The sequence below is a fragment of the Diadema setosum genome, chromosome 15 (assembly GCF_964275005.1).
Source record: "Diadema setosum chromosome 15, eeDiaSeto1, whole genome shotgun sequence".
In the NCBI taxonomy this organism is placed as follows: Eukaryota; Metazoa; Echinodermata; class Echinoidea; order Diadematoida; family Diadematidae; genus Diadema; species Diadema setosum.
The window spans coordinates 18,910,577-18,924,348 of NC_092699.1; the positions used below are offsets into that span (position 1 = coordinate 18,910,577).

Below are 13,772 nucleotides of genomic sequence, written 5' to 3' on the forward strand. Positions count from 1 at the left end.
TCCAAAACAAAGTAAAACAAAGCAATCCTAATTAAAAAAATGGGTCCCACCTTTTATTTCAATCACTTTGGGTGGGATATCTCAGCCATTACAAAACCAATTTTCATCAAATAAACTTCCTTTTAGAATTATACACGCTTCCATATTTCATAACAGGTTTCTCATTATCTCAAAAATAAAAAATAAAAAAATCATCATCAGAAAACATTGGAAACCTGACGCCTCATCTCAACCGAAATTGTACCATCCCTATAATCTTTTTAAAAAAGATAAAGAAAAGGGAGCATTTTAATTTCAAAAAAAAGAAAAAACAAAACAAAAAAACACCGAATTTTGAAGTACTATCATGTCAACTGCAGCATGATAAGGTTATAAAGTGTATCTTTGTCATACATGGTATTTAATATGTTTACTTTACAGCCATGAACTGTCCCTTGCCAAAACACTGAAGGATGGCGTGTCCTACAATACATCAGCAATGTAGCATAATGATGTAACTTGTTATGTCAGTGTATGAACACAGAAAATTCAGAAGTGACAATGGCCATTTTCCTATTCTTGCCTATATATGCATTGTCCAAAAAAAAAAAAATCTACTAATCAATCTCCTGTTCTTCTTCACATACTGCACCATGTTACATACCGATGTCAATTACTAATGCATAAAATATGGAATTTCAGCTCTTAATACTGACCATAGACAGATTCCATACCTTCCAAACAATTTTTGATAATTTCTAAATTTTTCTTCCGGTGGATTGTCCGATTTTATGCTACACTAACACAAAATGTGATTAAAACATAACAATAAATCCAATGGACGGCCATTCTGAATGAACCAATGCTCTGGGCACCTTTGATAACATGGTATTAATTACAAATAATGCACTCCCATTACCGTATGTCCCAAATAAATTACAACGGTACCCTCTGCAACGATAACTTTAAGAATAGTGAATCAATCCAAACACAATTTCAGGGTATGAAACTATAACTCATTGCCCACATCTTACAGAAAACCCCATTCAATTTGCTCCAGTGGTCAAAGAGAAATGAGGATTTTTGTAGAGCATGTCAGGAATCCCTTCCCTCCAAGTTCTGTCTATTGTGTTTACACATTAATATGCAGTTCCAAGAGCATCCAAGTGCTAAACTTGGAAGAATCAGACTCATGACATGCTTTACAACAATCCACATTTCTCTGTGACCACTTAACCAAACTGAATGGGGTTTTCTGCAAAATAGAGCTAAGATGTTATATCTTAAGACCCTAAAGTAGCATTTAGATGGTTTAATCATATTGGGTGTTATCAACGCAAAAAAATCCGATTGTAATTTTTTTGGGGGACATACTGTATAATGCACACGGTTATAATGAAATTTCAGATACAACTAAGATTCAGGGCCCAAAATTATTATCTCTATTATCACTTTATTTGTTCCGACATAACAAAACTTTGATACAAAGAAAGAAACCTGCCATTCCTGAGAACTTCGCTCTAATGGGAGTCGCCTGAACCACAAATTTAAAGAAAAATTGTTTGATATTTTTGTGTCATTGCAGGTCTCAACCACAACTCGTTTCCATACATTACAGGCTGCCGGGAAGTGCACAAAAGTAAAAAAGAATATATATATATATATATATATATATATATATGAAGGGAAGAATTATCTGACACCATGAGCACTCAAAAATATACTGAACAGACATATATCTGTAGGAGATAGTAAAAGAATCATTGCATCAGTTCCGTATCAAGTTTCATGCCTTTCTGCCCTTAGATGAATATCTAAGCTACATTTTCACGCGCATGCCAAATTCTCTCTTCCTTGAGGTAATTGCAAAAAAGCAGCATCATCTGGCGCAATTTCTTGAAAAGGTTTCCAATAATGTTGTGTGGGTATTAAACCCTTGAATTACTCCCACTGTCCCAAAGCCCCTTAGGCAAGTAGAGAGCAAGGGAGGGAAGACCTCACATTATAAACTGAACGATTCCATTCTATCTAAACCCTCTGTCCAATTAGCAATCATTTAACATTGTGGAGCTTCTCCAACTTTTCGTATCTCTCCTCCTCCGTCTTGTGCCAGTCAAGTTTCTGCCGGTGCTGCTTGACAGCGTCCGAGACACGAGCATCGATCATCTCGCTGGTGAGGATGCCATCTTCGGAGGCAAAGGCGCTGGCCTAAAGGTAAAACAAAGAAGCAAAATTGTTCAATTTGTGAAAATAAAGGTCATGCAAAACATTTGGCGTATACAGTAAGATCTCCGTAAGTCAAATCCTCATTTCCCTCATTGCATCTTTGTGGATCTGATGTTGTGATTTTTTGCCCAGAGAGCTGGCCATCTAATTCTATTTTTGTGCTTCAACAAATACACATTCAAATTTCACATTTCCCATCAAAGCAATCAAAGTCCATAGAAATACTCCCATCACTGACTTTGTCAATGTGATACCGTGCATGTGGAAGTTTTCATGTGAGTGATTTATCACGATCGGCCAGGATAAAATGAATTTAGCATGTTTTAATTCCGCAAAAACAAGATTTGGTATATTATTACATATGAGAAGCAAAAAAACATTCAGGCACTTCCACATTGCAAAAATTTTCATTTCTACAGTTGCTAAAGGATTTGAGGAGGTACCCACCTGCCAGGCCACCCCCAGCTTGGCGATCTCACGCCCTGACAGACCTTCTGTCATCTCTGCTATCTGGCTACACTTCTCATTGAAGTCAAACTGGCCAACCTTCAATCGCCTGAAAAGGGAGAGAAATATCAATTTTCATTTACTTTATTTCATCTTTTTGTCTCTTACTCACTTACTTGGCTCTAACAGACTTATGAATGAATACTACTGAATACATCATTGCTATAAAGGGTATCTGTAACATTAAATAACTAGAAATGTCGCTTTGGCGACTGGTATGCCTCCGCCATAATGCATGATTTTCCCAATAGGTGTAGATAGTACATGTGGACAATGTGTGATTACATTTTCACAAAATTGGCAAAATATTGAAATGACAAGTTTGTCACAAATGTGTTGAATGTTCACCTTCCTTGACCTAGGTTTACTTGGATGAATAGGAGAGCATGTATCTAGGGATTTAAGGACTTTAACTCGACTTTGACCCATTCATACATTTAGGCATTGAGTAATTTTCAAGGTACAGGTGTGGAGAAAAAGTGCAATTTCTGAATTGAATAGTAAATTGTTACCATTTTCATCTGGCCCTTGACCCTAAAATTCATAAGATAATCACTTTCAGGTAGAACATGCATAATATGTACTAAGTTTCAAGATAACTTGAGCCACTTCCGAGATATGGAGGAAAAAGTTAGTTCAGCACTTTCACTTGATCTTTGACCTTTTGACCTTTGAGGCAAAAAAAGAAGAAAAAAAAACTTTCCAGAGAATTTCAATTAGGTTACACATGTATGCATACACCAAGTGTAAAAAAAAAATAACCCTGCTGGCATTGCATGATAGGAGGGAAATAGCAAAATTTTGAAGTGTTGCACTTGACCTTTGACCCCTGACGGTTGACCCCATCAACCCTACATTCTCTAGATAATCACTTCTAGTCAGTATATGTATATACTATGTTCCATGAAGATACCTTGGACAATTTTCCAAGGTATGGAGAAAAAAAAAGAAGTTTTAATATTTTTACTTGACCTTTTGACCTTTGACCTTTGACCTCATGACCCAAACTTTCACCAGAGAATCTTAATTGGGTAATACATGTATACACTAAGTTTCAAGAAAATATCTTCAGGCATTCAATAGATATGGTGGAAATAGTGAAATTTTATGTATTTGACCCTGACCTTTTGACCTTTGACCTCATGACCCAAACTTTCATCAGAGAATCTTAATTGGGTAATACATGTATACACTAAGTTTCAAGAAAATATCTTCAGGCATTCAATAGATATGGTGGAAATAGTGAAATTTTATGTGTTTGACTTGACCTTTTGACCTTGACCTTGAGCATGTGCACCCAAAAGTTGATAGGCACAACTTCACCCCCTAATACACATACATGCCAAGTTTCATTAGGATACCTCAACAGGTTTTGATAGTTACCTTGTCCACAAAATTCATTACGGACGGACGGAAGGACGGACGGACGGACAACCCGAATACATAATGCCTCCGGCACCACTTCATGGCGGAGGCATAAAAATAATAATTGTGGTCTTAAGTGTACACTTAAACAGGGGAAGACAAACTGTCCATCTTTGTTGCAGAAAGCTTAAAAGCATGCCTCTTGAGAGTGTATTTTGGAGTAGACAGTGACACGGTGAGAAGACTGCGGGTACATGATCATATGGATACTCTCTCATTGAAAGCATGTAGTCCCAGTGGGAAACTTTGATGTTGTTCAGATGAGCAAAAATATCTCCATAAATATTATTCAGTCAATGAGCTCCAGGAATACAACTGCAGACCCCCACCTGTGAGGATGAAACTAGATTGCCACCTACCTCCTGCCCTGCGATGCTGGTTGGATGACATATTTGTCAAAGTACAGTCTGACCATTCTCTCTCTCTCCTCAGCACCAGGCAGGTCAAACTCTACCATCTCATCCAGACGGTCATTGATGGCCCAGTCAAATTGCTCGGGCTGGTTGCTGGCGAGCACGAGCATGAACCTATTTCCAAACAAATCAAATGTGGTGTTTTATAGATCATACAGAAAACAAAACAGCAAACAACAAACAAACAAAACAAGCTCTTCCTTGAACATAAAATGCACTTTGAATATTTATGTCAATGAAAGGCAATCTGTCGATCAGGTGCAAATGTATATGATCAAAATATATATTGATGGCTCATATATAGTCGAATCTATCTACAGCAACTGCTTATGGGAAACGCAAAATGTAGTCATCATAATTGTTATACACAGGTTCCATGCAGTAACCACTCTACAAGATACTTTCAGTGCCCAACATTACATATACACCACAATACTACAAGTACACACAATTCTTCTATATATATTCATTGCCATGAACAAAATAGCAAATATAATACCCACTGTGACTTTGTGTACTGACCTATATGGACATTGTAGTATACATAAATGTATAATATTTTATCATTTTAATATTTCATATTCTATTTGACATAGATTTATGTTATAGGTTATCATTAACATACCGAGTGTGTGCATGTTACACACCGAATGCTGACTTACTTGTTGGACTGTTCACCTGTGCGGTACAGGAAGGCATTTAGAGTGCTGCGAAGATCCTCACTGATAATTTCCTGTAAGCAGTAAAAAAGAAATAAAAAAATCCGACATTACATGACTTTCATGAAAAGACAAAATACTAAATCTACAGGGAGATTATAATCTACTGGATGTCCTCATGTGTGCTCAATTTGTCTTCTCTGGTAACAATTGTAATTTCTACTTGTTTCTTTTTTTTTTTATCTGGGACAATCTTAAGATATGTTTTTAAGCAGTAAAGATGAGCTACTACATTATTCATTATCATAGCAAGCATGAGACATGTATACAAACATTACAGCAAAGTGACAGAGAGAGAGATGTTTGATATGTCCCTCTGTGTTATCTTCTATCCTCAGAATTAAACATATTTGTATGACATGTTAATCCCTCACTATTTGATTTTTTTTTTCCAGCCCCAGTATTCTGCCTACTTTCATCCTCTAAATGTACACTGTATCACCTTTGGCTCTGAATCTCAGTGTTTCACAATCCTGTCTCAAACAGGCATATAACTTTATTTCTGTGGACACACAAATGTTACTGAACAAAATACACAATGTGAATTCATTCATCTAAATCTTCTTGTAGTTATCACTCAAGAATAGATGTATGAATTATCAATATCACCAAAATGAAGGTGACAGTGGATATATTCCATAGCACGTCATGGAAAACTATACAAAAACAGACAAAATAGCCTGATAAATTCCCATTTCACTGGCATATGTTTTCTGAAAGACACCAAAAATTGGTCAGATAGTGACTTACAGTGTTTCTTCTCCTGAGAAATGCATCTGCTTCATCACAAAAGAGTAATAACCTGCAAAATCAAGGAATAAAAATGAAATGCATTTGCACATTTACTCACTTGCATGTTTTCATGTTTGCAATATGTTCATATGCACACAAGCTATCCTCTACCTTGGATTCACTTTATTTGGGTTTAATACATTAAAGTAGTGTAGGTAAGCTCATTTATATTTGTTTAATCTTTTTTTATCTTTTTTCAGAGTAAATAAAAGTCCACTCAAATATACTTGGGAAATCAGAGGGTATAACTGTTTCACATCAATATCAAATTGCTTGCATGCATGACATACCAAGTGAATGAGATAAGACCCTTATACACTGTATCCACCATATATCTTGCATACAAAATTCTTAAATTCTTATATGTGATTGCTTCCCCTGCCAGTTTGTCATTTTGCCTCTCACAAAGATTCTGCTAGGATCAAAAGCTCAGGCCCCTTTTGACTCCCAAATTCTCAAAACATGGGACTAGTAAGACGGTTATTGTTTCTCACTACCAATAGTCTATTTTGGTGATGTACTTATATTCTGTGAACAGTTTTGAAAAGTTGCCCCATCAACCACAAAGCTTGCTATACGCTTGCCCTACCTAGCAACAACTAAGGGCATTTCTGCCTATATGTAAATTCACTGAAGGGAGCAGGTAAATGAAACTCTGTTATTTGGCTGCAAGAAAAGAACATTAATTGTACATGACAGAAGACATATTGTGCATCATGTACCATTGTTGGTAATATCTATACACATAACAATCATGTACTGGGGGGTACTTATGCATGCTGTTCATCTCAGAAATACCATGCAACTCTAAAAATTTGAAAGTATAAAGCCACTGCAAATTATGAGTCATGTACAGTAGCAAGGTTCTACAAGTACAATACTGGGCATAGTCAACATTAAATTTTACAACTACTACTTACTTACACTTTGTACAAAAAACAACGACAAAGTAATAAAGAAAGATCTTAATATTAAAGTGGACATGTAAATACTGCCACATCATTATGTTAAGTTGTAAAATACAAAATAGCCTTCTTAAATGCAAGTCAGGTCAATGTCATTAGCCATGTTAAGAATGGGTACTATCCTTTCTGTTTTGAATTCCCGGCTGTCAGTTTTATATCATAAATGCTAAATTTTCATCTTGCACATTTATACTCACCCTCTTCTACTTGTTGAGGCCCAGTCAAACAGTTTATGTATGGAACTAACTCCCTCCTTGCCCATTGGTGCTACATCACCCCCAGTCATAATGGCATAGTCCATTCCAGAATGCATGGCCAGTTTCTGGGAAATAAACCATACAGTTGCATTAAAAACATGTACAAAATTATTGACATACCCACACACACACACACACACACACACACACACACACACACACAAAAAAAAAAAACATGCATAAAGTAAAACAGAGCTGTCATCTATTGTCTGACAGAGGCTGAGAAGTATGGAAAACTAAAATGCTGAAACAATGCTAATCCATATACACACTAATAAAAACATTCTTGAAAGGATATCATCAACATTTGAATTACAAATGATCATGACACCATCATAAAACAAATGAACTGTAATGCCAAGAAGTATACCAAAATACAGATTGTTTCTCCCATTTGATGAATTAATATTGTGCTTCAGTGGGATTTCATCTAACATAAAAAGATTTAACCACTGCCTTTGTATCAGACCTAAAACAAATGAACAAAGGGACTGAATGTGAGAATGTGAGAAGGATGCAGTGAATTCCACTGATTTACCAGTGGAAGTGGATGGCATGTTTGGCAGAGCTCAACAAGCTTCGAAATGACTCCAAGACAAGATATTCCACCACATGGAAAACAAAGACCTACCATAAATACAATAAGAGATCAAAGTGCTTATTGAATACAAGCAAATGGCAAAAAGGCATGTGTAGCTTCATTTGTATGATAATTACAACATCATCTCACTCTTACTCAAGGGAAAGAAAAGGGAGGATGTTTCAACTGAATCCAATGCCACTTACCTTAGCAAACAAGGTCTTGCCTGTGCCTGGAGGGCCATGCATGAGAATGTTCCTGTACATTCCCTTGTTAGCTTTGGTGTTCCTCGTAGAGATGGCAATCTCTCGTAGACGCTCTTCCAGCTTGGGCTGTAAAGAGGACGTTGCCGAAACAGGGACAAAGAGTATCAATTTGAGACCATGCCCACAATTAGATAAACTGCTTAGTTTGGTGAACATATAATGTTCATCTCTAAATGCAGACTCCAAGGCAACATTGAGTTGTGATATCAAATTGAAGGGCAGATACACTGCAGCATTTTGGAATGACTATTTTGTACCTCCTCAACTTGGGATCAAAATCATCTGAGACAGAGATAACACTACACCAAAAGAAGATATAACTAACACACAGAAAATATGTCATACCTTGGATATCAGTGCATTGACATATAATGCAAATGGAAACTGCAGAAACAAAAAGGGGAAAGTCGATCAAAAGACTAGAGACAATACTGACATACAGTGATACACACCATTAAAACCAAAACAACAACACAGTAACTCTGCAGTTTTCATTCACTCTACCAGTTTAACTTGTATGCCAGCGAAGCATCTTATCACTCACCTCTAAAACCACACCAGCTAGGGCATCCTTTGGGTTGTTGAACAGGCGTTTGGCCACTTGGATAGGATGCCGCACAGCCTCAATCGGTGTTAGCCTTGATGTCTCTCTGACCAGGGAAGGCTTGCCTAACCTAGCCTCAATGTACCTTGCTGCCACCCCGGTTCCCATCTTGGCAGAGTACACACCCAGTGCTAATAAGGTCACTCCTGCAGCCTATATGATGTAAACAACAATTGCACTTAGAACATACACTTCTCTCTTATCCTTTTTACTGCACTTCAGCTGCAAATATTTATCCTGACACAAATAATAAGCTTAAAAATTAGCAAAGATGTAAAACCAATAGTCAGTGAAGAGGCATCATTTAAAAAAAAAAAAAAAAAATCATATAAAAGTACTGAATATTTTCAAAATAAATCCTGTGGGATATTTCATACTTTTGATAAGATTAGAGTTTAAGGACTTGTCTTTTGGCCAACAGTAATCAGAATTTAATTCCTCTGTGGTATTTATCTGTTTACCCAATGTGTCTGGCATTCATTTATTTGATAATACATGCACACCTTTGAGACACACTAATACATTTACATTCTACTAAAGCAAAGTGAGAGCCATCATGCCAATAAACATTACATTACCGTTGCAGTGACACGATCCCAGTCAGATACAAAGCTTCTGAAACCTTCACCAAGTATATTTCCAGCAGTCCTGTTCAGAAGGAACACAACAGTTGAAAATTAAGTTATTACATTTGTACCTGGTTCTCATCTTTCTTCAGCTGATATTACTACATTGCAATAACTAAATTAATCACACACACAATCCTATGGCACATTTTACGTTGGCATGAACTGCATTTCAGTTTACCGGTAATACATACCAGTATTAACATGTGATAACAATCCCTGACTGCACTTATATCCATATACAAAATGTATGTATGGTATACATCTAGCAAAGTTATGACCTTAGAGTTGACAAGTGTGGAATCTCATCTATTAAAAAAACAAGAAGGTCAAATTCCCACCAGTTTCCGAAAGAAGCATGTAATCAGATATAAGAGCTGAACAGGTTAAAATACTGTGGTCTCACTTGATGGATTGGAGGACTGTTTCCCTGTACTCTGCAGCCTCCAGTCTGATCTGCTCCTTACGGATATCTCTGTTTTCTCTCTCGACTTGAGCCTTGCCCCTCAGCTCTGCCTCAATCTTTTTCATGTCATTCTTCAGTCTCAGCTCTGATTCATATTCCATAGTAGCTGGAGGGAAAAAGAGGAATCCCAAAACAACTCTAATAAAGCAGGTGCAATCACTGCATGATTGAATGCACAAATAATTAATCTTACCATTTAATTCAATAAAGATATAAACACAAACACATGGATCTATGCACACAAGGTACATACATTTAAATTAAACATTTCACACTGTACATAAAGAAAACAATAATCCTCCAGCTACAGCACACCATGCACAGCATGTGACTACACACTCTTAATCCTATCAAACTAGCATTTTATCAGCCATTTCACCTGAATTGTGCCTTAATTGTGAGCCTGTAAAATAAAGAGAGGCATTTGAACATGTTTATTTCCACTGGCACTGACCTTTGACACCAAGGACTCAGAAAGGACACAGAGTAATACAGAGATGATTCCTCAAACCTATGATAAATGTGTATCAGGAATACTGTGCTTGAATTAAGCATCATGGGTCATTAGATAATCATCATACACCAGTTGGTACTCACATTTCCTCATGGCCTCCTGCTTTTTCACAGAGTCTTCTTGCTTTGCCAGGTTTTCCTCATTCATTCGTTTCTGAAAAATTTGAAATTGAACAAAGAAACAATAAACCTCTGTCAAACTCACAGACATAGGCCCCTATTCTGTGAACTTCCAAATCAGTCGAGTGTCCACAGCATGGAAAGCATAATCCCCAGAAAGCTAAATACATGTCACGAAAGAAATGATAGTAATTGATACACAATCCCCTGATCTCATAAAATGTCTCAGGATGCCAGTTTAGGTAAGAGATATATGCCAACATTGGTCAGTTGCAGTTAATGGTTTATGATAATTTCTGAAAAATAATATCACACCAAGTCACTGATGATAATGGAAAACACAGATACTCCACCTTTTTCAAGCATGGCTCAAAAAGCTGCTACAGCCATGCATTAAAAAACCAAAAGGGTTTCCAAATATCCTGGCAGGATCATAAAAGCATTTACTGAGGGAGACAAAAATGGCTTTCCCAGACACATTTTTGGTATAGAAATGTGTGAATAATTGGTATCATTAATACTGTAACTTTACAGCTGAATTCAAGACAAGAAGGCTATCACTACCTATGACTGAACACTTAGAAAAGTGTAATAGAATGTGAGCATACAAAATGATACCAATCAATCATATCATATCAAATGTATCAGCTGGGAGCAGCCCCATGCATGCAGCTTGGTAGAAGAAGGGTTAGAATGGGGCTGTCATGCTGCATAATGATTGTTAGTATCATTGTCACTGCCTACATCAACATTATCATCATCTTGACAATAATCAACACCATTAAATTTCTTCCAGCATGAAGTCACAGTGGATGGTTCTCTAAACTGTCAACAGACCTGCTGGGAGAGCTGGTCGTCGTAGCGTTTCCTGGCCAGCTGGTCCTGGTACTGGGCTCTCCTCTGATGCTCCTGGGTCTCCTGGGCCAGGGTCTTCCTCTTCTCATCCTGCTGGACTTTGGTCTGCTCAATCTTCATCTGCTCCACTGCTCCCTCATACTCCTATTAGAGAGGAAGGGGAGGGAGAGGTTGGAAGAGTCATATAGAAAATATTTGTGAATGGTTCCACAGATAGACACTGCAGTACTAAAGCTCTTATTATTGCTTTAAAATCAATGCTAAATGATGTCATGTCCCATTTCATATGTTAAGATCTAATTCACACCATACGTAAGCCATTTGAAATCTAACAGCTTGTCAATTTTCTATCTAAAATTGTACATATACATACGTTTCAGTTGCCTCTCATTCAGTTGAGAAACATGTTAAGCCTAATTTCTGCTAAATTGTTATTTTCATTTCACCCATTTCTAGTAGGAGCACACTACATCTTTCCACTCTGACATGAGTTTTCAGGCATTTGTTTGTTTTGTTTTTCCTGTCTCTCTCAAACCCTAAATTGGCAACTTTTGGCACTGGTCCTTTGAAATCAGTAGGTAATACAAAGAACACATTTGTTTAGGGATGTAGCAGACTCAACTCTTATGATCTCCAATATGAGAGGGGAAAATTATCCAGATAGCAGAGGTTCAAAACATCCACACATTCATGTCAGGCATCATATCGATTGTGCACATGAAAAGTGGATCCTGCAGGTAAGAATACAAACATGGAAAACAATCCTAGGTCTTCAGGGTAGATCATGCACTCAAAATCTGGTTTTCGTCTCTTCTATGACCAGCATGAGTGGTAGAAAGTAGCTTCATGTGAACTGCATTGCTGCAAACCCCTAACTCACCTTTCTCTGGCGTCTCATGATGTCTGTAACAACAATCACAGTAGCAGCTAGCCCTTAATTTAGGTAAACACTGCTGAAAATGTCACCTACGTATGTACACATACCTGCCAACATTTCAAGATGAAATATCTTACTCGTGGATTGCAAAAATCTTATTTCATATGCAAACCGAAGTTAAAAATCTTACTTTCAGTCAAATCTTCAGAAAATGCACATAAAAGGTATATATCTAAATATTTGTTCAAAATCTTATTTCTCTGACAGAAAATCTTATTTTGCTATTTTTAATGTAAAAAATGTTACTGAATCTGATAAAATCTTATTAGTTGGCAAGTATGTGTACACTCTGTCTGGTACCTCCTTGGAAGACAAGCTAAGATTAAGTACCCCTTCATGTGCCAAGGACTTTGGACACTGTGCATAATAGTATGGGGCTTTCTGTGCCAGTTGGCTCTCAAAGGGTTAACTACCAGAACCTCACCTTTACTTTCACTTGATGTTCCATCTGCTTGGTCTGCTCCTGCATCTTCGCAAGATCAAGAGCTCCTTTCGCATTTGCTACAGTGTGAATTAAAATACAAGTGAACTAGAAATGTCGCTTTGGCGACTGGTATGCCTCCGCCATAATGCATGATTTTCCCAATAGGTCTAGATATGTACATGTGGACAATGTGTGATTACATTTTCACAAAACTGGCAAAATACTGGAATGACAAGTTTGTCACAAATGTGTTGAATGTTCACCTTCCATGACGTAGGTTTAATTGGATGAATAAGAGAGCATGTATCTAGGGATTTAAGGACTTTAACTTGACTTTGAACCATTCATACCTTTAGGCATTGAGTAATTTTCAAGGTAGAGGTGTGGAGAAAAAGTGCAATTTCTGAATTAAATAGTAAATTGTTACCATTTTCATCTGGCCCTTGACCCTAAAATTCATGAGATAATTACTTTCAGGTAGAACATGCATAATATGTACTAAGTTTCAAGGTAACTTGAGCCATTTCCGAGATATGGAGGAAAAAGTTAGTTCAGCACTTTCAATTGATCTTTGACCTTTTGACCTTTGAGGCAAAAAGAGAAAAAAAAACTTTCCAGAGAATTTCTATTAGGTTACACATGCATACACCAAGTGTAAAAAAAATAACCCTGCTGGCATTGCATAAATATGAGGGTAATAGTAAAATTTTGAAGTGTTGCACTTGACCTTTGACCCCTGACCTTTGACCCCATGAACCCTACATTCTCTAGATAATCACTTCCAGTCAGTACATGTATATACTATGTTCCATGAAGATACCTTGAACAATTTTCCAAGGTACAGAGAAAAAAAAGAAGTTTTAATATTTCTACTTGACCTTTTGACCTTTGACCTCATGACCCAAACTTTCACCAGAGAATCTTAATTGGGTAATACATGTATACACTAAGTTCCAAGAAAATATCTTCAGGCATTCAATAGATACACACACTGTATGGTGGAAATAGTGAAATTTTATGTATTTGACCCTGACCTTTTGACCTTTGACCTTTGACCTCATGACCCAAACTTTCACCAGAGAATCTTAATTGGATAAT

The 13,772-nt window shown here is 37.0% G+C and overlaps 1 protein-coding gene across 1 annotated transcript; it reads right to left on the reverse strand.

Annotated features, from left to right (window-relative positions):
• Positions 1-1,658: 1,658 nt before the first annotated feature.
• LOC140239280 (ATPase family AAA domain-containing protein 3-B-like) lies at positions 1,659-12,747 on the reverse strand. The gene is made up of 13 exons (XM_072319152.1): positions 12,675-12,747; positions 11,296-11,457; positions 10,423-10,492; positions 9,766-9,931; positions 9,312-9,381; positions 8,674-8,886; positions 8,070-8,195; positions 7,224-7,348; positions 6,020-6,071; positions 5,213-5,283; positions 4,497-4,664; positions 2,653-2,761; positions 1,659-2,187 (listed from the first exon to the last, which is right to left on the reverse strand). Exons 1-13 carry the CDS (start codon positions 12,717-12,719, stop codon positions 2,032-2,034), a joined length of 1,533 nt encoding a protein of 510 aa, XP_072175253.1. The 5' UTR covers positions 12,720-12,747; the 3' UTR covers positions 1,659-2,031.
• Positions 12,748-13,772: the final 1,025 nt, after the last annotated feature.

Bases quoted from the DNA above. Each gene is read 5' to 3' on its own strand.
- LOC140239280 (XM_072319152.1), bottom strand. From the start codon at position 12,719: ATGCAGGAGCAGACCAAGCAGATGGAACATCAAGTGAAAGTAAAG. The intron at 11,458-12,674 runs GTGAGGTTCTGG...CCTCTCTAATAG, and splicing joins AACATCAAGTGAAAGTAAAG to GAGTATGAGGGAGCAGTGGA. The intron at 8,887-9,311 runs GTAATGTAATGT...TACATCATATAG, and splicing joins GGGATCGTGTCACTGCAACG to GCTGCAGGAGTGACCTTATT.